Source organism: Schistocerca americana, chromosome 2 (genome assembly GCF_021461395.2).
Source record: "Schistocerca americana isolate TAMUIC-IGC-003095 chromosome 2, iqSchAmer2.1, whole genome shotgun sequence".
In the NCBI taxonomy this organism is placed as follows: Eukaryota; Metazoa; Arthropoda; class Insecta; order Orthoptera; family Acrididae; genus Schistocerca; species Schistocerca americana.
This window is the reverse complement of record NC_060120.1, coordinates 437,861,407-437,876,363: the sequence shown is the minus strand read 5'-3', so window position 1 is coordinate 437,876,363 and position 14,957 is coordinate 437,861,407. Positions and strand designations below refer to the sequence as shown.

Below are 14,957 nucleotides of genomic sequence, written 5' to 3'. Positions count from 1 at the left end.
AGACCAAGTGACCGAAAGCCGGAAAATCGCAAAATTCAGTTCTGCAGTATTGTTCCCTCAATGAAGGTATGAGAGAAAGTTCACTAGAGGAATGCGTTAGAAGAGCTCAGTGTTGCTTGCATACTCTGTGGAGGCACCGTCATGACAGTGATGTAGACGACGCCGGCAAAGGCCGCCCAGGACACGGAGCGGTACAAGCAGTAGGTGACGAGGCCCAGCTGCAGGAACGAGATCCACAGCCAGTTGGCGTACGTGGACGCCACATCGAAGCGCGCCACGTCGTTGGACATGAGGTTGATCACTTGTCCGGTCGCCGTCACGTCCATAGACTGCTTGTTGATGCGGAGCACCTGCGGCACATTGCAGACCCGCTGTCAGTTTCTTAAGGGCTCTCAGTAACTGGTTATGAAAGTTTAAGTGGTGGTGGTGGTTAGTGTTTAACGTCCCGTCGACAACGAGGTCATTAGAGACGGAGCGCAAGCTCAGGTTAGGGAAGGATTGGGAAGGAAATCGGCCGTGCCCTTATGAAAGTTTAAGTGGTCCCAATTACACTGAAGCGCCAAAGAAACTAGTATAGGCATGCGTATTCAAATACAAATCTGTCTGGTGGCTGCAAGTCTGTTGTTTAACAGAGAGGTGTTTACTGTTGTGTTTTTCTAAAATTACGCGTAACTTTTGTTAGTGAATGATTTCAGACACTACTGCGTGTTGAATTTTAATAATTTTTGGAGTATCTTCGTTTAACAAAAAAAATATATATATATGAAGAGTATAAGTCCCCTTAAGCTCAATCAATCGTTCCGTCCCTTGACTTCCAGCCCCACTACACCGGGAATCCTAACGATTTTCGCCTGTTTTCGACAGTGATATCCCGGGAATTCCAAGACTTTCCAGTATTATTTAATTTTACGTCTGAAGTCGCAAAACGAATGACAAAAGAAATATTTTTCTGTGATGTAATTACAAACTGTTGATTTTATAGTTCCCTTCCCCGCATCTTGCCAAATCTCATGATTCCAGGTCAATGGGAAGTACCTTATACTTTTAATAAGGAGTTTTCAACTATCAAAATATGTGACATAAATCGCCATATCTTTTGATTACAATGACTTAGAAGATAACCTTTTTTACGCAACCAAGGGGCCATAGACCTTAGTACGTGACGTAAATTTTAACTTGATACGTCTACTCCTTCTTAAGTAAAAAGTGTCTTAACAGACGGACAGACAGTTGGATAACAAATGACAGTTTTTTGTGTGATATAGTTTTTTAGCAGCCGTCACAGGCGGGATTAGATACATGATGAAGTTAGCGGTGCATAAAAAAAGTTATTTGGTAAATACTGCCACAAGGCAGGTGGATTTGATAGAGGCAAAATGAGTTACATATTAAACAGTGTGATAATTTATTATGCCTTTCTTAGAGTTACATGGTTCTTTAAGCTCCGATTTATAACTATGGAATGAATTTCCGTATTATACTCTAAGAATATATGAACGCATATGTCGTGCACATCACACATTGAACCATACAACGGCGCTGATTCAGGAGATGAATGTAGAAGTCACAGACATGGAGTACATTATTATACACACTAGAGATCCAAGGTGATGGCACAAGTAGTCACCTGATCATGGCGTCAAATATTCTTGTAGATGTAATCCAATTATAACGCACTATGGTGCTGGGTGATTATTAGTGCTATATATACGCTTGAAAATTTTAGTATGTTTGACACAACTCTGGTGGAAATATATTATGTAGATTTCTTACCAACACTGTCCTTCACATTGTTTTGAGATATGAATGCACCGTAACTTTCGTATCACGACGTAAAATTCAAGTAAATCATTTAACTTTTTTGTGTCTCGAGGACAGTCACAAATATTATACTGAAATTACTTTTGAGCAAGGAGTGGAAATAAAAACAAAATGATACAACTTGTTCATCTTATTCACTTAGATCAGAAGTGCACTAAACACCATCTAGACATGACATATGTCTAGTGCTCCGTTGCTTTACAGAAACACTACAAAAGATATGTTGCCTGTTTATAACTGGAAATACTGCTTACAAATTGGTGTATCCCACTGCCCTGCCTCTGAGAGAAGCATCACAGATTGGGAAAGCTCGCAGACACTTTAAAAAATATACAGATTTTTGGTCAGAAAGCCCTGGATCTGTCGTTAAGATTGCAGGTTGTGACAAGTCTTGCACTCAATTTAGTAAACTGGTGACTATCTCGTATCCTTTTCATGAGTTTTTGTGTGCAAATCTCACTTGCAGAATCTCTCTTGTCTTTCTTCACATTGAGTCAGATTCAGAGCAGGCGGTGATCTGACTTTCTCTGGAATAGGCATCTGTAACCTCATGCGCATACTAGTAGCGTTGTTTTAATACTTATTTCCTGATTTTCAGGAGATTTGTAACGTATTTCCCCGTGAATCTGATATGTGGCTATTAATGGTGTGTCAGATGCTCTTACTCGATGTTTGCCCGATCGCTGCGCTCTCAAATAGTGAATAGTTTGTCTACTGGTAACGTCTTTGATACTCTCACTCACTGAGAATTCGTTGCAGGTTCGTATAGTTGTTACCAGGTTAGTTCAACGAAGGTACAGAACTTCTAACATTTAGTCAATCAGCAGCAAGCTCCTCTGGTAGATGCTGCAATAGAGGTGTGGATTATACAGTGTTCCTTGGTGAGATTATCGTAAGTGCTGCCACTATACATGACTCAACTGGATACTTCTATCCCGCAACACATTTTTCAAATTCAATGACCACTGTAACCTCTTTGTCTGGTGCTACCCCACACTCACAGGTCTTTTAGACTTCCAGGTTGTGTTTTATTTGCTCACGAATGGTACCTATTCAATGTCCTCAGTACGTTGCAAGCGTCTGTCTATGGTGAGAACTGCAGCTATGAGTGTTTTATGTTGGAGCTTGGTGATGTCAGTAACCGAAGGAGCTGAAGTGTACTGGGGTTTAGAGAGACATCATATCGAAGATTTACACCGCATACAGGGAAAATACCTCTGCTAGTGTTTTTGCTTATAAAATAAAATTCCGATTCGACCAGTGGATAGTTCTAACATTAGTGTCTCAATACTTTTGATCATTTATTGTTTACGCAATTTACATATTAAAAAAATAGATGCAGTTGATGGATACTTTTCCTGAGTTACACAGAGGCACGATGTAAGGAGAAGGCAGCGTGCGACTGCCATCTGTGTGAGATATCAGAGACGTACCATCAAGGCTACTGGCTTCGACTCCGGCGGCAGCGCTCGCTCTCTCTCTCTCTCTCTCAATCTCTCTCTCTCCCCTTCTCTCTGAGAGTGTGTGTGTGTCGCCCAGTGGCAGTAAGTTGAAGTAAATGACATCTGCCAGAGGCGCGCCACATCACGTTTAAACAGCAGCACTCGTGATGCTACGTCTGTGGTATGTGTGTATCAAGTTTAGGGCAGTTTCATGGTGCTGTAGAAATGTCGAAATTACGATCGTGCACACAGCAGGTGATACATGTCAAGTAGAGAGACGCATGCTGCTGTCATCGACAAATAGAGCACACTGATTAATTCCTACTTCACTTCTGTGTGAGCTTTGAAGGTTGCTCCGGTATGAAGTGACAATTCGTCTTTGGTAGCGGTAATGGCGCTGTTACGCACACTTTCTTGTCGAATGTTTATGGCGTGATACTGAACATAACATCATCATTCTTCGATGATCAGACCATGGCTTCTATCACAGCCAATTCACAGGGTGATGGTTGTGGTGTAGAAATGCAGTTCTCAACCATAGTTCTTACTGATCTCGGTGGCCGTGGTTAATCGGCTCTCAGCCCTGTTGTGAAGCGCTCGTGTGCGGGGCTCGGCGCAGTGCGCCAGGAGCGGGCCGTTGTTTACTCGCGCGAGTAGCGAAATAGTAGTTTCAACAGATCACCTCGAACGATGATGGCGCTTTCGCACCAGTGATCTCTATACAACCTGAATGTAGAAGTCTGGTCTCTGAGTATAGAACTGCAGCGTGTCTACAAATACACGTGCTTTGCATCGTCCCCCATATTGTAGTTTGGCAAACAAATTTCCATCGTTCTGCACGTGACAAAGAATTGCAGACTGATTTTTTTGTTTTGAACTTTATGTCAACGTATGATGTAACAGGCTGATGAGGGAGCGGAATTGAAAAGTATTTTCTTTTCGTGTTCTACTGACATTTCCTAGCACCCATGTTGTAGTTTGGCAAGAAACGAAATATGAGCATCTATTCGGACCATACGAATCTCTGAGCTGCCTATTGAAGTTCCAACCACGGTTGTTATGGACGCGCGGTTCTAAGCGCTTCAGTCTGGAACTGCGCGACCGCTACGGTCGCAGGTTCGAATCCTGCCTCGGGCATGGATGTGTGTGACGTCCTTAGGTTAGTTAGGTTTAAGTAGTTCTAAGTTCTAGGGGACTGATGACCTCTGAAGTTAAGTCCCATAGTGCTCAGAGCCATTTGAACAATTTTTTTTTTTTTTGTTATGGACGCGCTGCAGTCTTACAAGGAGGTACTAAGCCACACTGGGAAAAGTGGCACACCTTTGAGATGTATCCTGTCTTGAACAGAGTGCGTCAAATCTGAATCGAACTGTGCAAACACATCCCATCGTACGTGACCATTGGTGGTAGTCGAGTTATCGTCATTTATTATGATCAACCGCAGACTTACTCCGGGTGTGGGCAGAAGGGGCATTTTGACTCAATGCCTGCAGAGATGTCTTGTTCAGATACCTCGTGCTAACAAGACATCTACTCGGCAGCCTTTTTTTTTACTAAGAGGTGGAGCCGCTCCACGCCCACACCGGCATGCCCACCAACACAAAAGGTCTACTGCCATATCTGCATAATGGTTAGTTTTCATTCAAGTGAGGTCTCAGAGGATGTGGGTACTGCAATGTTAGCGTACGTCTGGCTAATCTTAACCATTAATACACGATCATCTGGAGACAGATTGGGTCGAAAGCAACGGTTTCACTCGGCAACCAGCACTCTGCCTGTTACACGCGTTGACAGAGTGAGGAACTCTATGAACGTGCATGCTGTCCTATTCCAGTTACCAACCACTATGCTCTGGTTTCTGCTCCCACGATGCCACGGCCTGCGTCGGAACCGTTGACGTGCTAGAAAACAGCGATCACGTCTTCACTTCATCCACGTGAAGAAGGAGAGCACCTGAAGGTCGATTCAAGCTCGGACACAGAGATGTGGAAGGTGCCTATTGTTCGTTGTGATTCATAGGACGCAGACACGCGTTCCACGAGGAGAAGTTGCCCATACGACGAAAGAAGAGGGGGCTACCTGCAGGAAATGCTTCGCAGGACAGTGACATGTTGCAGGAAGATGAGGAAAATCCTTCTGTGCCGCGGGATAGGACCCTGCTCCAGAGCTTTCTGTTTCGCCGTTGGCACCGACCGCCCATGAAAAAAGACAGTTTGACGATGCTCAACCCACTGACGAGCTCCCTGGTGATGTTTTGGTTAAGACACCAGATGAAAGTCATCCATCACTTAACGTACCGCACCTCCAACTTGGTGATTGGGCGTCTGAGGTGCAGATGGAAAGAATGGTGTTATACTTGAGCGATGCCCACGGTCGGCAGATCATTGGATTGGCATCTTGTCTCAGCCAAACATTAATATACGTGTTGTCGGTGACAGGGGTGATCAGACAGGTGGCGTGGTGCTGACTAGCTTAAATAACTGCAGAATATGCCATCGTACTTCCCAATGACCCATGTGTATTGGATAGGTACAGGCAATGTCAACGGTATTAGTTCCACGATCAAAACCCAGCTGTTAAAGGACACGATTCAGGCAATGGACACTGATATCGTGCTTCTTCAAGTGGTAGAGCCGGATCTTTGCCTGGATGTTTACGGATACTCATCTTACGTCAATCCAACTACCAAAGGTGGCTGTGGTATGGCCATACTAACATGCGATGGAATATAAGCAACAGATATTCAGTATTTGCTTCCAGCGCAGGGCGTTGTGCTCACCACCAGTGCAGTCCACCTTGTGCATCTGTACGCCCTATCTGGTAAGGCGAATCGTCGAGGGCGGTCTATTACTCTACTGAGGTAGTACCATTGTTTCAACGTGCTACAGCGCACTTAGAGGTGAGTGAGGGCTTAAACAACGTCTTGTGCCCTTAGGATCAGATCCCTCACAGTCCAGTGTCCGACCTTTCATGTGATGGTCAGGAACCTAGCTTTGCAGGATACGTGGCCAATAATTCACGGTGAAGGACTCGGATGTTCATACTTCACCAGCCACTCGGCCAGCAGGTTAGGTAGGATTTACGTTTTCGTAAGTCTTCGAGCAGAGACTGTTGGTGCCAAGCTGTAGTCCACTGCGTTCACTAACCATCAGGTCTTCATCTGCGCTGTGACCTTGTCATGACAACAAATGTGCCGTAGAAGAAGACATTGGCCTCTTAACATCGACTTTCTCTGGGATTAAGCTTGCCATCTAGCCATCACTGATATCAGGCACAAACTTGAACGACGTCATACCTTGATTCCGCGGTATGAGGGTGGACACATTGCGCTAACCCAGCTATTCGCCAAATGCTCATGGTATATGGACGAGACAGAGCACTTTGGCAACGATCGACCTCTGAATTTTGCTACACGGACTTGAGGGAACTAGTGTCACAACCACTATCGCAAGACAGCCAAATAGCTGTCCACTGGACACAGGCATGACTCCAGCAGATGATAGCTGGCAGATTGGAAGGCACATAGGTTCGAGAAAGTCTGTAAAATTCCATCCCAGATGAATGTGCTGCTCTCTATCACAGAGAAGGGAGACATCGGAAGAAGCGACCCATCACAGGCAGTTGTTGTGGACGGGCAAGATGCACGGACACCCAGCTGTTAAAGGACACGATTCAGGCAATGGACACTGATATCGTGCTTCTTCAAGTGGTAGAGCCGGGTCTTTGCCTGGATGTTTACGGATACTCATCTTACGTCAATCCAACTACCAAAGGTGGCTGTGGTATGGCCATACTAACATGCGATGGCATATAAGCAACAGATATTCAGTATTTGCTACCAGCGCAGGGCGTTGTGGTCACCAGCAGTGCAGTCCACCTTGTGCATCTGTACGCCCTATCTGGTAAGGCGAATCGTCGAGGGCGAACAGTCTATTACTCTACTGAGGTCTGCCGTCTCCTCACAGATTATTAACGCACTCTCGATCTTGCCTGTCAGTGGACTGACAGCGATATTGAGAACGTCCTAGACGACTTGCCGCCTTTCGGTAGGGCACAAGAAGACAACACATTTTTGGAGGCCATCATGCTTGAAGAATTACGTAAGGCCAGGTCGCTCGACGCGAGAAGCAAATCCCCTGGATCTGATAGTCTTCCGCTTGCATTTTAAGCACAATTACTTAGGTGATGGAGGAAGTTTGGCGGCATATGTAAACTCCTGGATCCGGATGTTCGCGTCCCCCCTCCCCCCCCTCTCCAAATTGCGAATTTTCTGAGGACGTGGTAATCCATGTGCCAAAACCAAACGGAAGGTGCAGACCGCAAGACTTCTGGTTGTTGACGTTAGTGAATTCGGATTACAAGCTGTTCGCACGCTTGCTTCGTGCTCGCCTCCTTGCTACTATCAAGGATGCCAGTCACGCCGACCAAACATGTCTGGGGGTGGCAGTAACATACACACGGCATTAAGCTCTTACAGAGGCCTGGTGGCGCTCATTCCGGCGTGTCTTTTAGGGCGACCTCATGACTGTTGACCTGGAGCAGGCGTTTGTCCCATTTGACTCAGTTCCTTGCAGGCTGCCTTAGAGAAGATGGGTTTGTCCCCAGTATCAGCTGGTGTGGTTCTCCATCTCATCCACAGGGCCCCTTCCAGTGTTATGGTCAATGGTTTCTGTTCGCCACCATTCACTAAAGAGCGCTTGGTGCGACAAGGCTGCCCTCTGCCAGCCTTTCTCCTTGCCGTCGCCCACGAGCCTGCGCTTCATAGTTTACTTCAGCGTTTGGAAGACATTCGCCTTTGCAGCTTGCATTTTAAATGTTGTGGCTACACAGATGATGTAGTTTTCTTGGTGAGGTCGGCAGAAGACACATGTACAGCGATCGGGTAGTTTCAGCGCTATGGCGAGGTAGCTGGCACCGTATCAACCTCGAGAAGTCGCACTGTACGGAAGTGGGCAGATGACTATCAGTACACCGGTGCCCATTACGAACGTCCTGGTGATGAAATGTTTCGGAGTGACCTTCCTTGGGAAATGCGGCATACAGCAGCAACTACGTGTCACAGACTGCTTAAGATGATCCACCCACCAGTTGGTTTTCACACCTATTATCGCGTAGTTTCAGCGCTATGGCGAGGTAGCTGGCACCGTATCAACTTCGAGAAGTCGCACTGTACGGAAGTGGGCAGATGACTATCAGTACACCGGTGCCCATTACGAACGTCCTGGTGATGAAATGTTTCGGAGTGACCTTCCTTGGGAACATGCGGCATACAGCAGCAACTACGTGTCACAGACTGCTTAAGATGATCCACCCACCAGTTGGTTTTCACACCTATTGAATGCTTGATTCATCACACGGGTACATTTTGTGAACATCTATATCACCCAAAACTTAATCATTACACACACGTTCTCGCACTGCCCGATACAGTGGCTGTGAAGTTCCAGGTGGCCTTCGGTTATTTCTTCAGCGATGGTAGGGTGTTCAAGACTCGTTCTGAGACACTGATGTTGTTCACAGATGCGAGAAGTATTGGAATGATAGATATGGAAAACAGGGCACGTGCTCTCCTTCTGCAGACGATACATCACCTACATGCTTTGGGAACTAAAACTCACAGGTAAGCTGATTGAGGAGATGGTGCTTTAGTCCCTCCAGCCGCCTTTCTATTGGACATATCTCGCCACCACTCCGTCACTTTAGAACCTATATCGTTAGCATGAGTTATCTGTTGGATGTCCTGCCGATTATATGGGCGCCTAGAACCAAGGACTTCAACCGTAAATTTCAACGGACGCTGCTTGCTAAAGTGATTGACTGCCGACAACCGGCAGTTGGAGTAACATACACTCGCCTTTCCTTCCCATTGCGGTTAGGGTTCTGGGGTATATGATAAAGACTGAAAAATTCCCCACCTGACGAGGTTTATACACTATAAATTTTTTTCAAGTATCCTCTTTGCTCCAGATGCGCCGCTGTCGACACCTGCATGCACTGTTTCGTTTGCGATAGGGCTGTCGATTGTTGGATCTTCACTCATCGCATGTTGGCACTGTTGCTGCGACGGATGCCTCAGTCCATAGAACGCACCGAAATGATCCACCCTGACGTCAGTTGCTACCCTGCTACTCGACATAACGCCACACCCAGGGCCGGCCTTTGCCATCCAGGTGCCCCGGGCGAGTCGTCCAGTTGGCGCCCTTTATTGTATAAATAGCGAACCTGGCAGTGCTTTGCAACACGGTATTTGACTGTTTCTAGAAATCGTCTTAAGTGGTCGATGGCGTCATCTTATGATCATAACATGGTTTTTTCCATCGTAAATTTGAGTATTTTATTTTTTTAAATGGAAATGAAATCCAAATTATCTGAAAGCCCGCTAAGACGCTCCATGTGGATGTAAGTCTTGTGTAGCCTGTGACGTCAGTCCAGCATGCTGCTGTCGCTGCCGTAACAAGTCAGTATAGCAGTGATATATTGTTTGGGCATTCACGTTTTGGGAAATTGTCTAAAAATATTGCGTAGTACTGCACTGTACATCTACAAAAACTCCAGAAAATTGTTTTTGCGTCTTCCAAACAAAGAAAAGATGCGTAAAATGTGGTTGAAACAGGCTCGTATATCCCAAATATTTCTTTTCTTTTCTGAAGCACCCCTGTACTAAAGCGAACAAAACAAAACAAAGAAATGGCTTGACCAATTTGAATAATTTTTGTTTTGGTGAGACTAACACACAACAATTGATTTTTATATATAGGAGGTAATATGTACAACGAAAAAACACTAATTTTGAATTGGATACCATATTTTTATTGAATTTAATATAACTGTAAGCCATAAACCTATATTTTCTGTCAGTCATCTGAACACAAAACATATTACGCAGTGCACGCATTGCATGATCTATTAATTAATGTACATGAGTCATTAAGTCACAAACATTCGATATAAATACATTCGTATTAATTAAATCATAATGTAATGTATATTTCACAGTCTGTATTTTCTTTTATTTGGAGCGACCGGTAGTTTCTGTTGTGAACGAGAGATGGTGCGGCTGCATGGGCTCTTCCTTGTTGCAGTTCTTGAAACAAATAAGAGAGGCGCTTTGGTAGAGCCCGTGCTAGCCCGCGTCAAACGCAGACAATACGAAGATTGCGTTCAGCATGATTTCTCTTCTGCTACCCCGAATTCATCGCGCATTCGTGAGATTAGCGACGTATGTTGAATGAGACTGAATAATATTTTAGTTTCGCGAAATGGGTGATTGTAAATTGTAATTTTTTTATTTTTATTTTTATTTTTTTTTACATGCGTTTAGTATGTGGCGCCCCTTGGGCCCCGGAGCCCTGGGCGACCGCCCGGGTCGCCCCACCCTAAAGCCGGCGCTGGCCACACCGGGGGTTAAGGCATGGCGTTGTCACACTTTTTTTGGTGACGGCGTTGCTGAGTTGTTAGATTTTTGAACTGTTTAACGAGCAACACACCGCTTTATGGCGCAAGGTGCCACGTTGTTTACTCTTTGTGAATTACTTGGGGTCATTGTTTGCTTCCCCCCCCCCCCCCCAGAACATTGGGGTTTACAGGATGAGAGAAGAGACTGAAGATGGAGCATAGGATGGATTGATGAAAGATATAACGGCAGTTATACAGTGTTTAACCCTCGATGAGTAAGAAGACTACTCCGACATTCTGCCTTTTTTCGAAATGATCCGAGACGTATTCTACATATGTTCATGTGCAGAGCCTGAAGTGGTGGCAAACATCTGTCCTAGATGGCTTTAAGGTTGAAAGTGGCAGTGGCAGAAGATATTGTTTTTGTTTGTCGGTTAAATAGGTTTTTGGGGGTAGTATGGCTGTTATGGGGCAATGCCTTAAGTGGAAGAGGTCTAGAGGGAGGGAATATAAAACAGGTTGGTAGAGCACTTGGCTGTGAAAACCACAGGTCCTGGGAATGGAAAAAATGTCAGTGAGAGCATTCCCTGCGGAACATAAGGTTCCAAGTTCGAGCCGTGATCTGGCACATACAGGGCGACAATTACTGATCAATATGAAAAAATCATCGTAACTTCTGAACGGTTTATGTTAGGACGTTCAAACTGCACGGTCGGCTGCGAAACATGATGGGAATTAGTATGCGTATTGGTTTAGCGGCGCCCACTTTCATTTGGATGGGTTCGTCAATGAGCAAAATTGGCGCATTTAGGGGACTGAGAATCCCCATTTCGCGATCGAGAAGTCTCTTCACACTGACCGGGCGAAAGAAATTCTCTGTAGAAGGAGTAGAAGTAATAATACTTACATACCGTTTCTCCACGATGGGTGTGAAACCCCAAGAACTTTAAGTTGTTCATTTATTTGTTTGCTCATTACAACATGCTCTATTTCACTTTTTGTAATATTACAATGTGTTTCGTATATCTATGTGGAATGTAGTGTAATGTTTGTGATGGATGATGATGATGATGATGATGATGATGATGAGAGAAGGGAGAGGATGAAACCTGCTGCAGGTACAAAGCTGATTCCTCGCGAATAGCACCAAATGGGCTGCCAAGCTTGACCTCCCAATTCAACGAATAGATCACCTTCAACTGTGTCACAAGTCCTCACTTTATGAGACACTGCGGAGAGGTTTGGTATTCAAACAAAGACATTGGCGAGAAAGTCTGGTGATCAGGAACTTTACACCACAACCTCTCCTCCCTTTGACGATCAAATACTGGCAGTGAAAATTTTTTCCATCACCAGGATTCGAACGGGCTTGCCATGAGTCGAACGCCAGTGCACAAAAATGCATTAACAACCTTTTTTATTATTTCACAAGTGAGCGCCTCTTGGGTACACCAAGATCTGGTGACGCACTCAGCTGTCATCCATACAAGGAATAAACTTATGGTTCACAAAAAACTTAAAAATGGTCAGACATTGACACAACCTGAAAGATTAAAACTACGGGGTGACAATTATTGAACTATTTGAAAAGGAAACGTAAATTAGTTACAAACTACGGCGTGCACACACTATATTCAAAATGTAAACGTCACTGCAGAAATCCAGAATTAGGTTATGACATGTTCGATATGCCTGCCACCATTGGCGATGATGTGGCGCAGACGAATAGCGAAATTGTTTTGACCAGCTGATGTGTCAGAACATAGAAGCTTTCGATGATCTCCTGAATGGTTGTTTTCAGCTCAGCAGTGGTTTTCGGGTTATTGCTGTACACCTTGTCTTCAATATAGCTCCATAAAAAGGAGTAGCATGTGTTCCGATCCGACCAATGTGACGTCCAATCGAGGCCCATGACAGTGGCCTCTGGATACCCCAGAGCCACGATGCGGTCCCCAAAGCTCTCCTCCACAACATCAAACACTCTCCTGCTTCGATGGGGTCGAGCTCCGACTTCCATGAACCACATCTTGTCGAAATCAGTGCACTTTGGATAATGTGGATTAAATCATCTTCCAAAACCTTCACATACCGTTCAGTAGTCACCGTGCAATCAAGGAATATCGCACCAATTATTCCGTGACCGGAAATTGCACACAACACAGTCACCTGGTGAGGGTGAAGAGGCTTCTCGATCGCGAAATACGAATTCTGTCCCTCAAATGCGCCAATTTTGTTTATTGGCGAACCCATCCAAATGAAAGTAGGCGTCGCGAAACTAATATGCATACTAATTCCCATCATGCCCCCGCGGCCGACCGTGCAGCTTGAAAGTACTAAAGCAAAACCGTTCAGAAGTTATGGCGATTGTATTTCACTTAGTTCAATAATTGTCACCCTGTATGTCTCTTAAACCGATTCATCAAATTATCTGATCGACGACTGCTTACAAAGTGCGCTCTCAGACAGAAGCACCCTTTCAAAATACGCCATAGAATTACGTCTGAAGGTTTCATCCTTCGAATTTATGACGTAACATTCAATATATAATTCTATGTTCGTTACCTATAATACATTTGTTTGGAATGTTGCAGCATCCACAAACACTGAGTCTGACCCAGCTTTGCAGTAAATTTGAATTAAACAGTGCAAAACTAACCTTTCTGTAAAGTAGAGAGCAACAGGCTACCCTTATCCTCATGCCGATGTAGGTGACAAGCATGTTGTAGTGATGGTAGCAGAATAGCTTCAAGAAGTTGATGATCACTAGCAGACTCGCGTATATGTATGCTTCCTGGTCGGTTATCTTACTGTCTGGGTTGAAATACTGAATGGTCAGCCCAAGAAGGTAGGGTTGTGCGACTCTGTAACACAAAGGACAGTAGAAAACTGATAACATCTCCTTACTGGTTTGAGATTTTGTAGTGGCTTTGGCATGTACAGCATTATATTTCGTAAAACGTTTCAGCGAAACGAAAACAAGGCTGCCTATAATTACACAATGGGTTTTTGTCAGAGTTTTCATAGCCAATGAAGAGTGGGAAATGTATATACAGGACATACACTGACCAGAGTAAATGTATTGTTTTGCCAAAAAATGCTTACAATTTGTAATTCCAGGAAAATTAATATATTTCACTAACAGTTGATGCTAGCTATGTAAATGCCAAAAGCCTAGGTATTTTGCGGATGAAAAGTTACATTGGTGTGACGTCAAAATGGTTTCCTTCTAATCAAGTACGAAATTTTGGACACCTCGAGAAGTCACTAGGAAAACAAATAAGATCACGCTTTATGAACAAAATTTGAAAATAAAAAAATTGAAAAAATAATATAGGACAAATGTTATTTTTTTGTGTAATGGCTTGTCTAAACGTCAGAAATAAATTAGATTAGAACGACATATGATGCGCCACTGAATGATGTTCGGAATCATGTACAACAAATGATGTGCTACAGCTGTTTGTCTAATCTGTTTTTTACTTTTGGACGAATCATAACAAAAAACATTTGACCAATTTATTTTTCTTTATATAACGATATAAATTATACATAACATGGAAAACAGTCTAACGTCTATGCATGGAATTTGTATATTGCGAAGACCTGTTACGATGTATACGAGTCGCTTACAGATGTTTTTGAAAATAATATAAACATCTCTTTACTGAATCACTGCACATTACTGAGATAATAATACTGAACAGGACAATGGTAGACACGTGAGCTAGATAAAGATACGCACAATCAAAGAACCAGCGACATTTATGGTAATCAATGACTAAATATTTCAGCAAATTTCGCCACATATCTCATAAGAAGCGTTTACTCCTACAGTGAATAAATCAAGTTTCTTCTGCGGCAAAGAAGATGTAAAAACATACCGCTTCAATGTCAAAGAAAATTAATAAATTCATATTTGGGTTTTAAACTCCGTCTTCTGAAAAACAATATATTATTTTTCGATGTACTCAAATATGTTTCTACACTTATTTGTAATATTCTATGGGCTTCGATTTTATTTTGTAAAAGCAAGGTCATAGTTGTTTTATTGTTTTAAGTTCAAAATGGTTCAAATGGCTCTAAGCACTATGGGACTCAACATCTGAGGTCATCAGTCCCCTAGACTTAGAACTACTTAAACCTAACTAACCTAAGGACATCACACACATCCATGCCCGAGGCAGGATTCGAACCTGCGACGTAGCGGTCGCGAGGTTCCAGACAGAAGCGCCTAGAGCCGCTCGGCCACACCGGCCGACTTTTGAAATATTTTTAGCCTGCTGCTGATCACGCAGTTGC

At 44.0% G+C, this 14,957-nt stretch overlaps 1 protein-coding gene across 1 annotated transcript in view; it reads right to left on the bottom strand.

Moving 5' to 3' along the window:
* LOC124594074 (ATP-binding cassette sub-family C member 4-like) overlaps positions 1 to 14,957 on the bottom strand; it is a 296,842-nt gene that overhangs the window by 232,596 nt on the left and 49,289 nt on the right. The window contains exons 4-5 of the mRNA XM_047132424.1: positions 13,315 to 13,519; positions 125 to 350 (exon numbers count right to left, since the gene is read on the bottom strand). Coding sequence (XP_046988380.1) covers positions 125 to 350; positions 13,315 to 13,519 — 431 coding nt within the window. The remainder of the gene's footprint in view (positions 1 to 124; positions 351 to 13,314; positions 13,520 to 14,957) is intronic.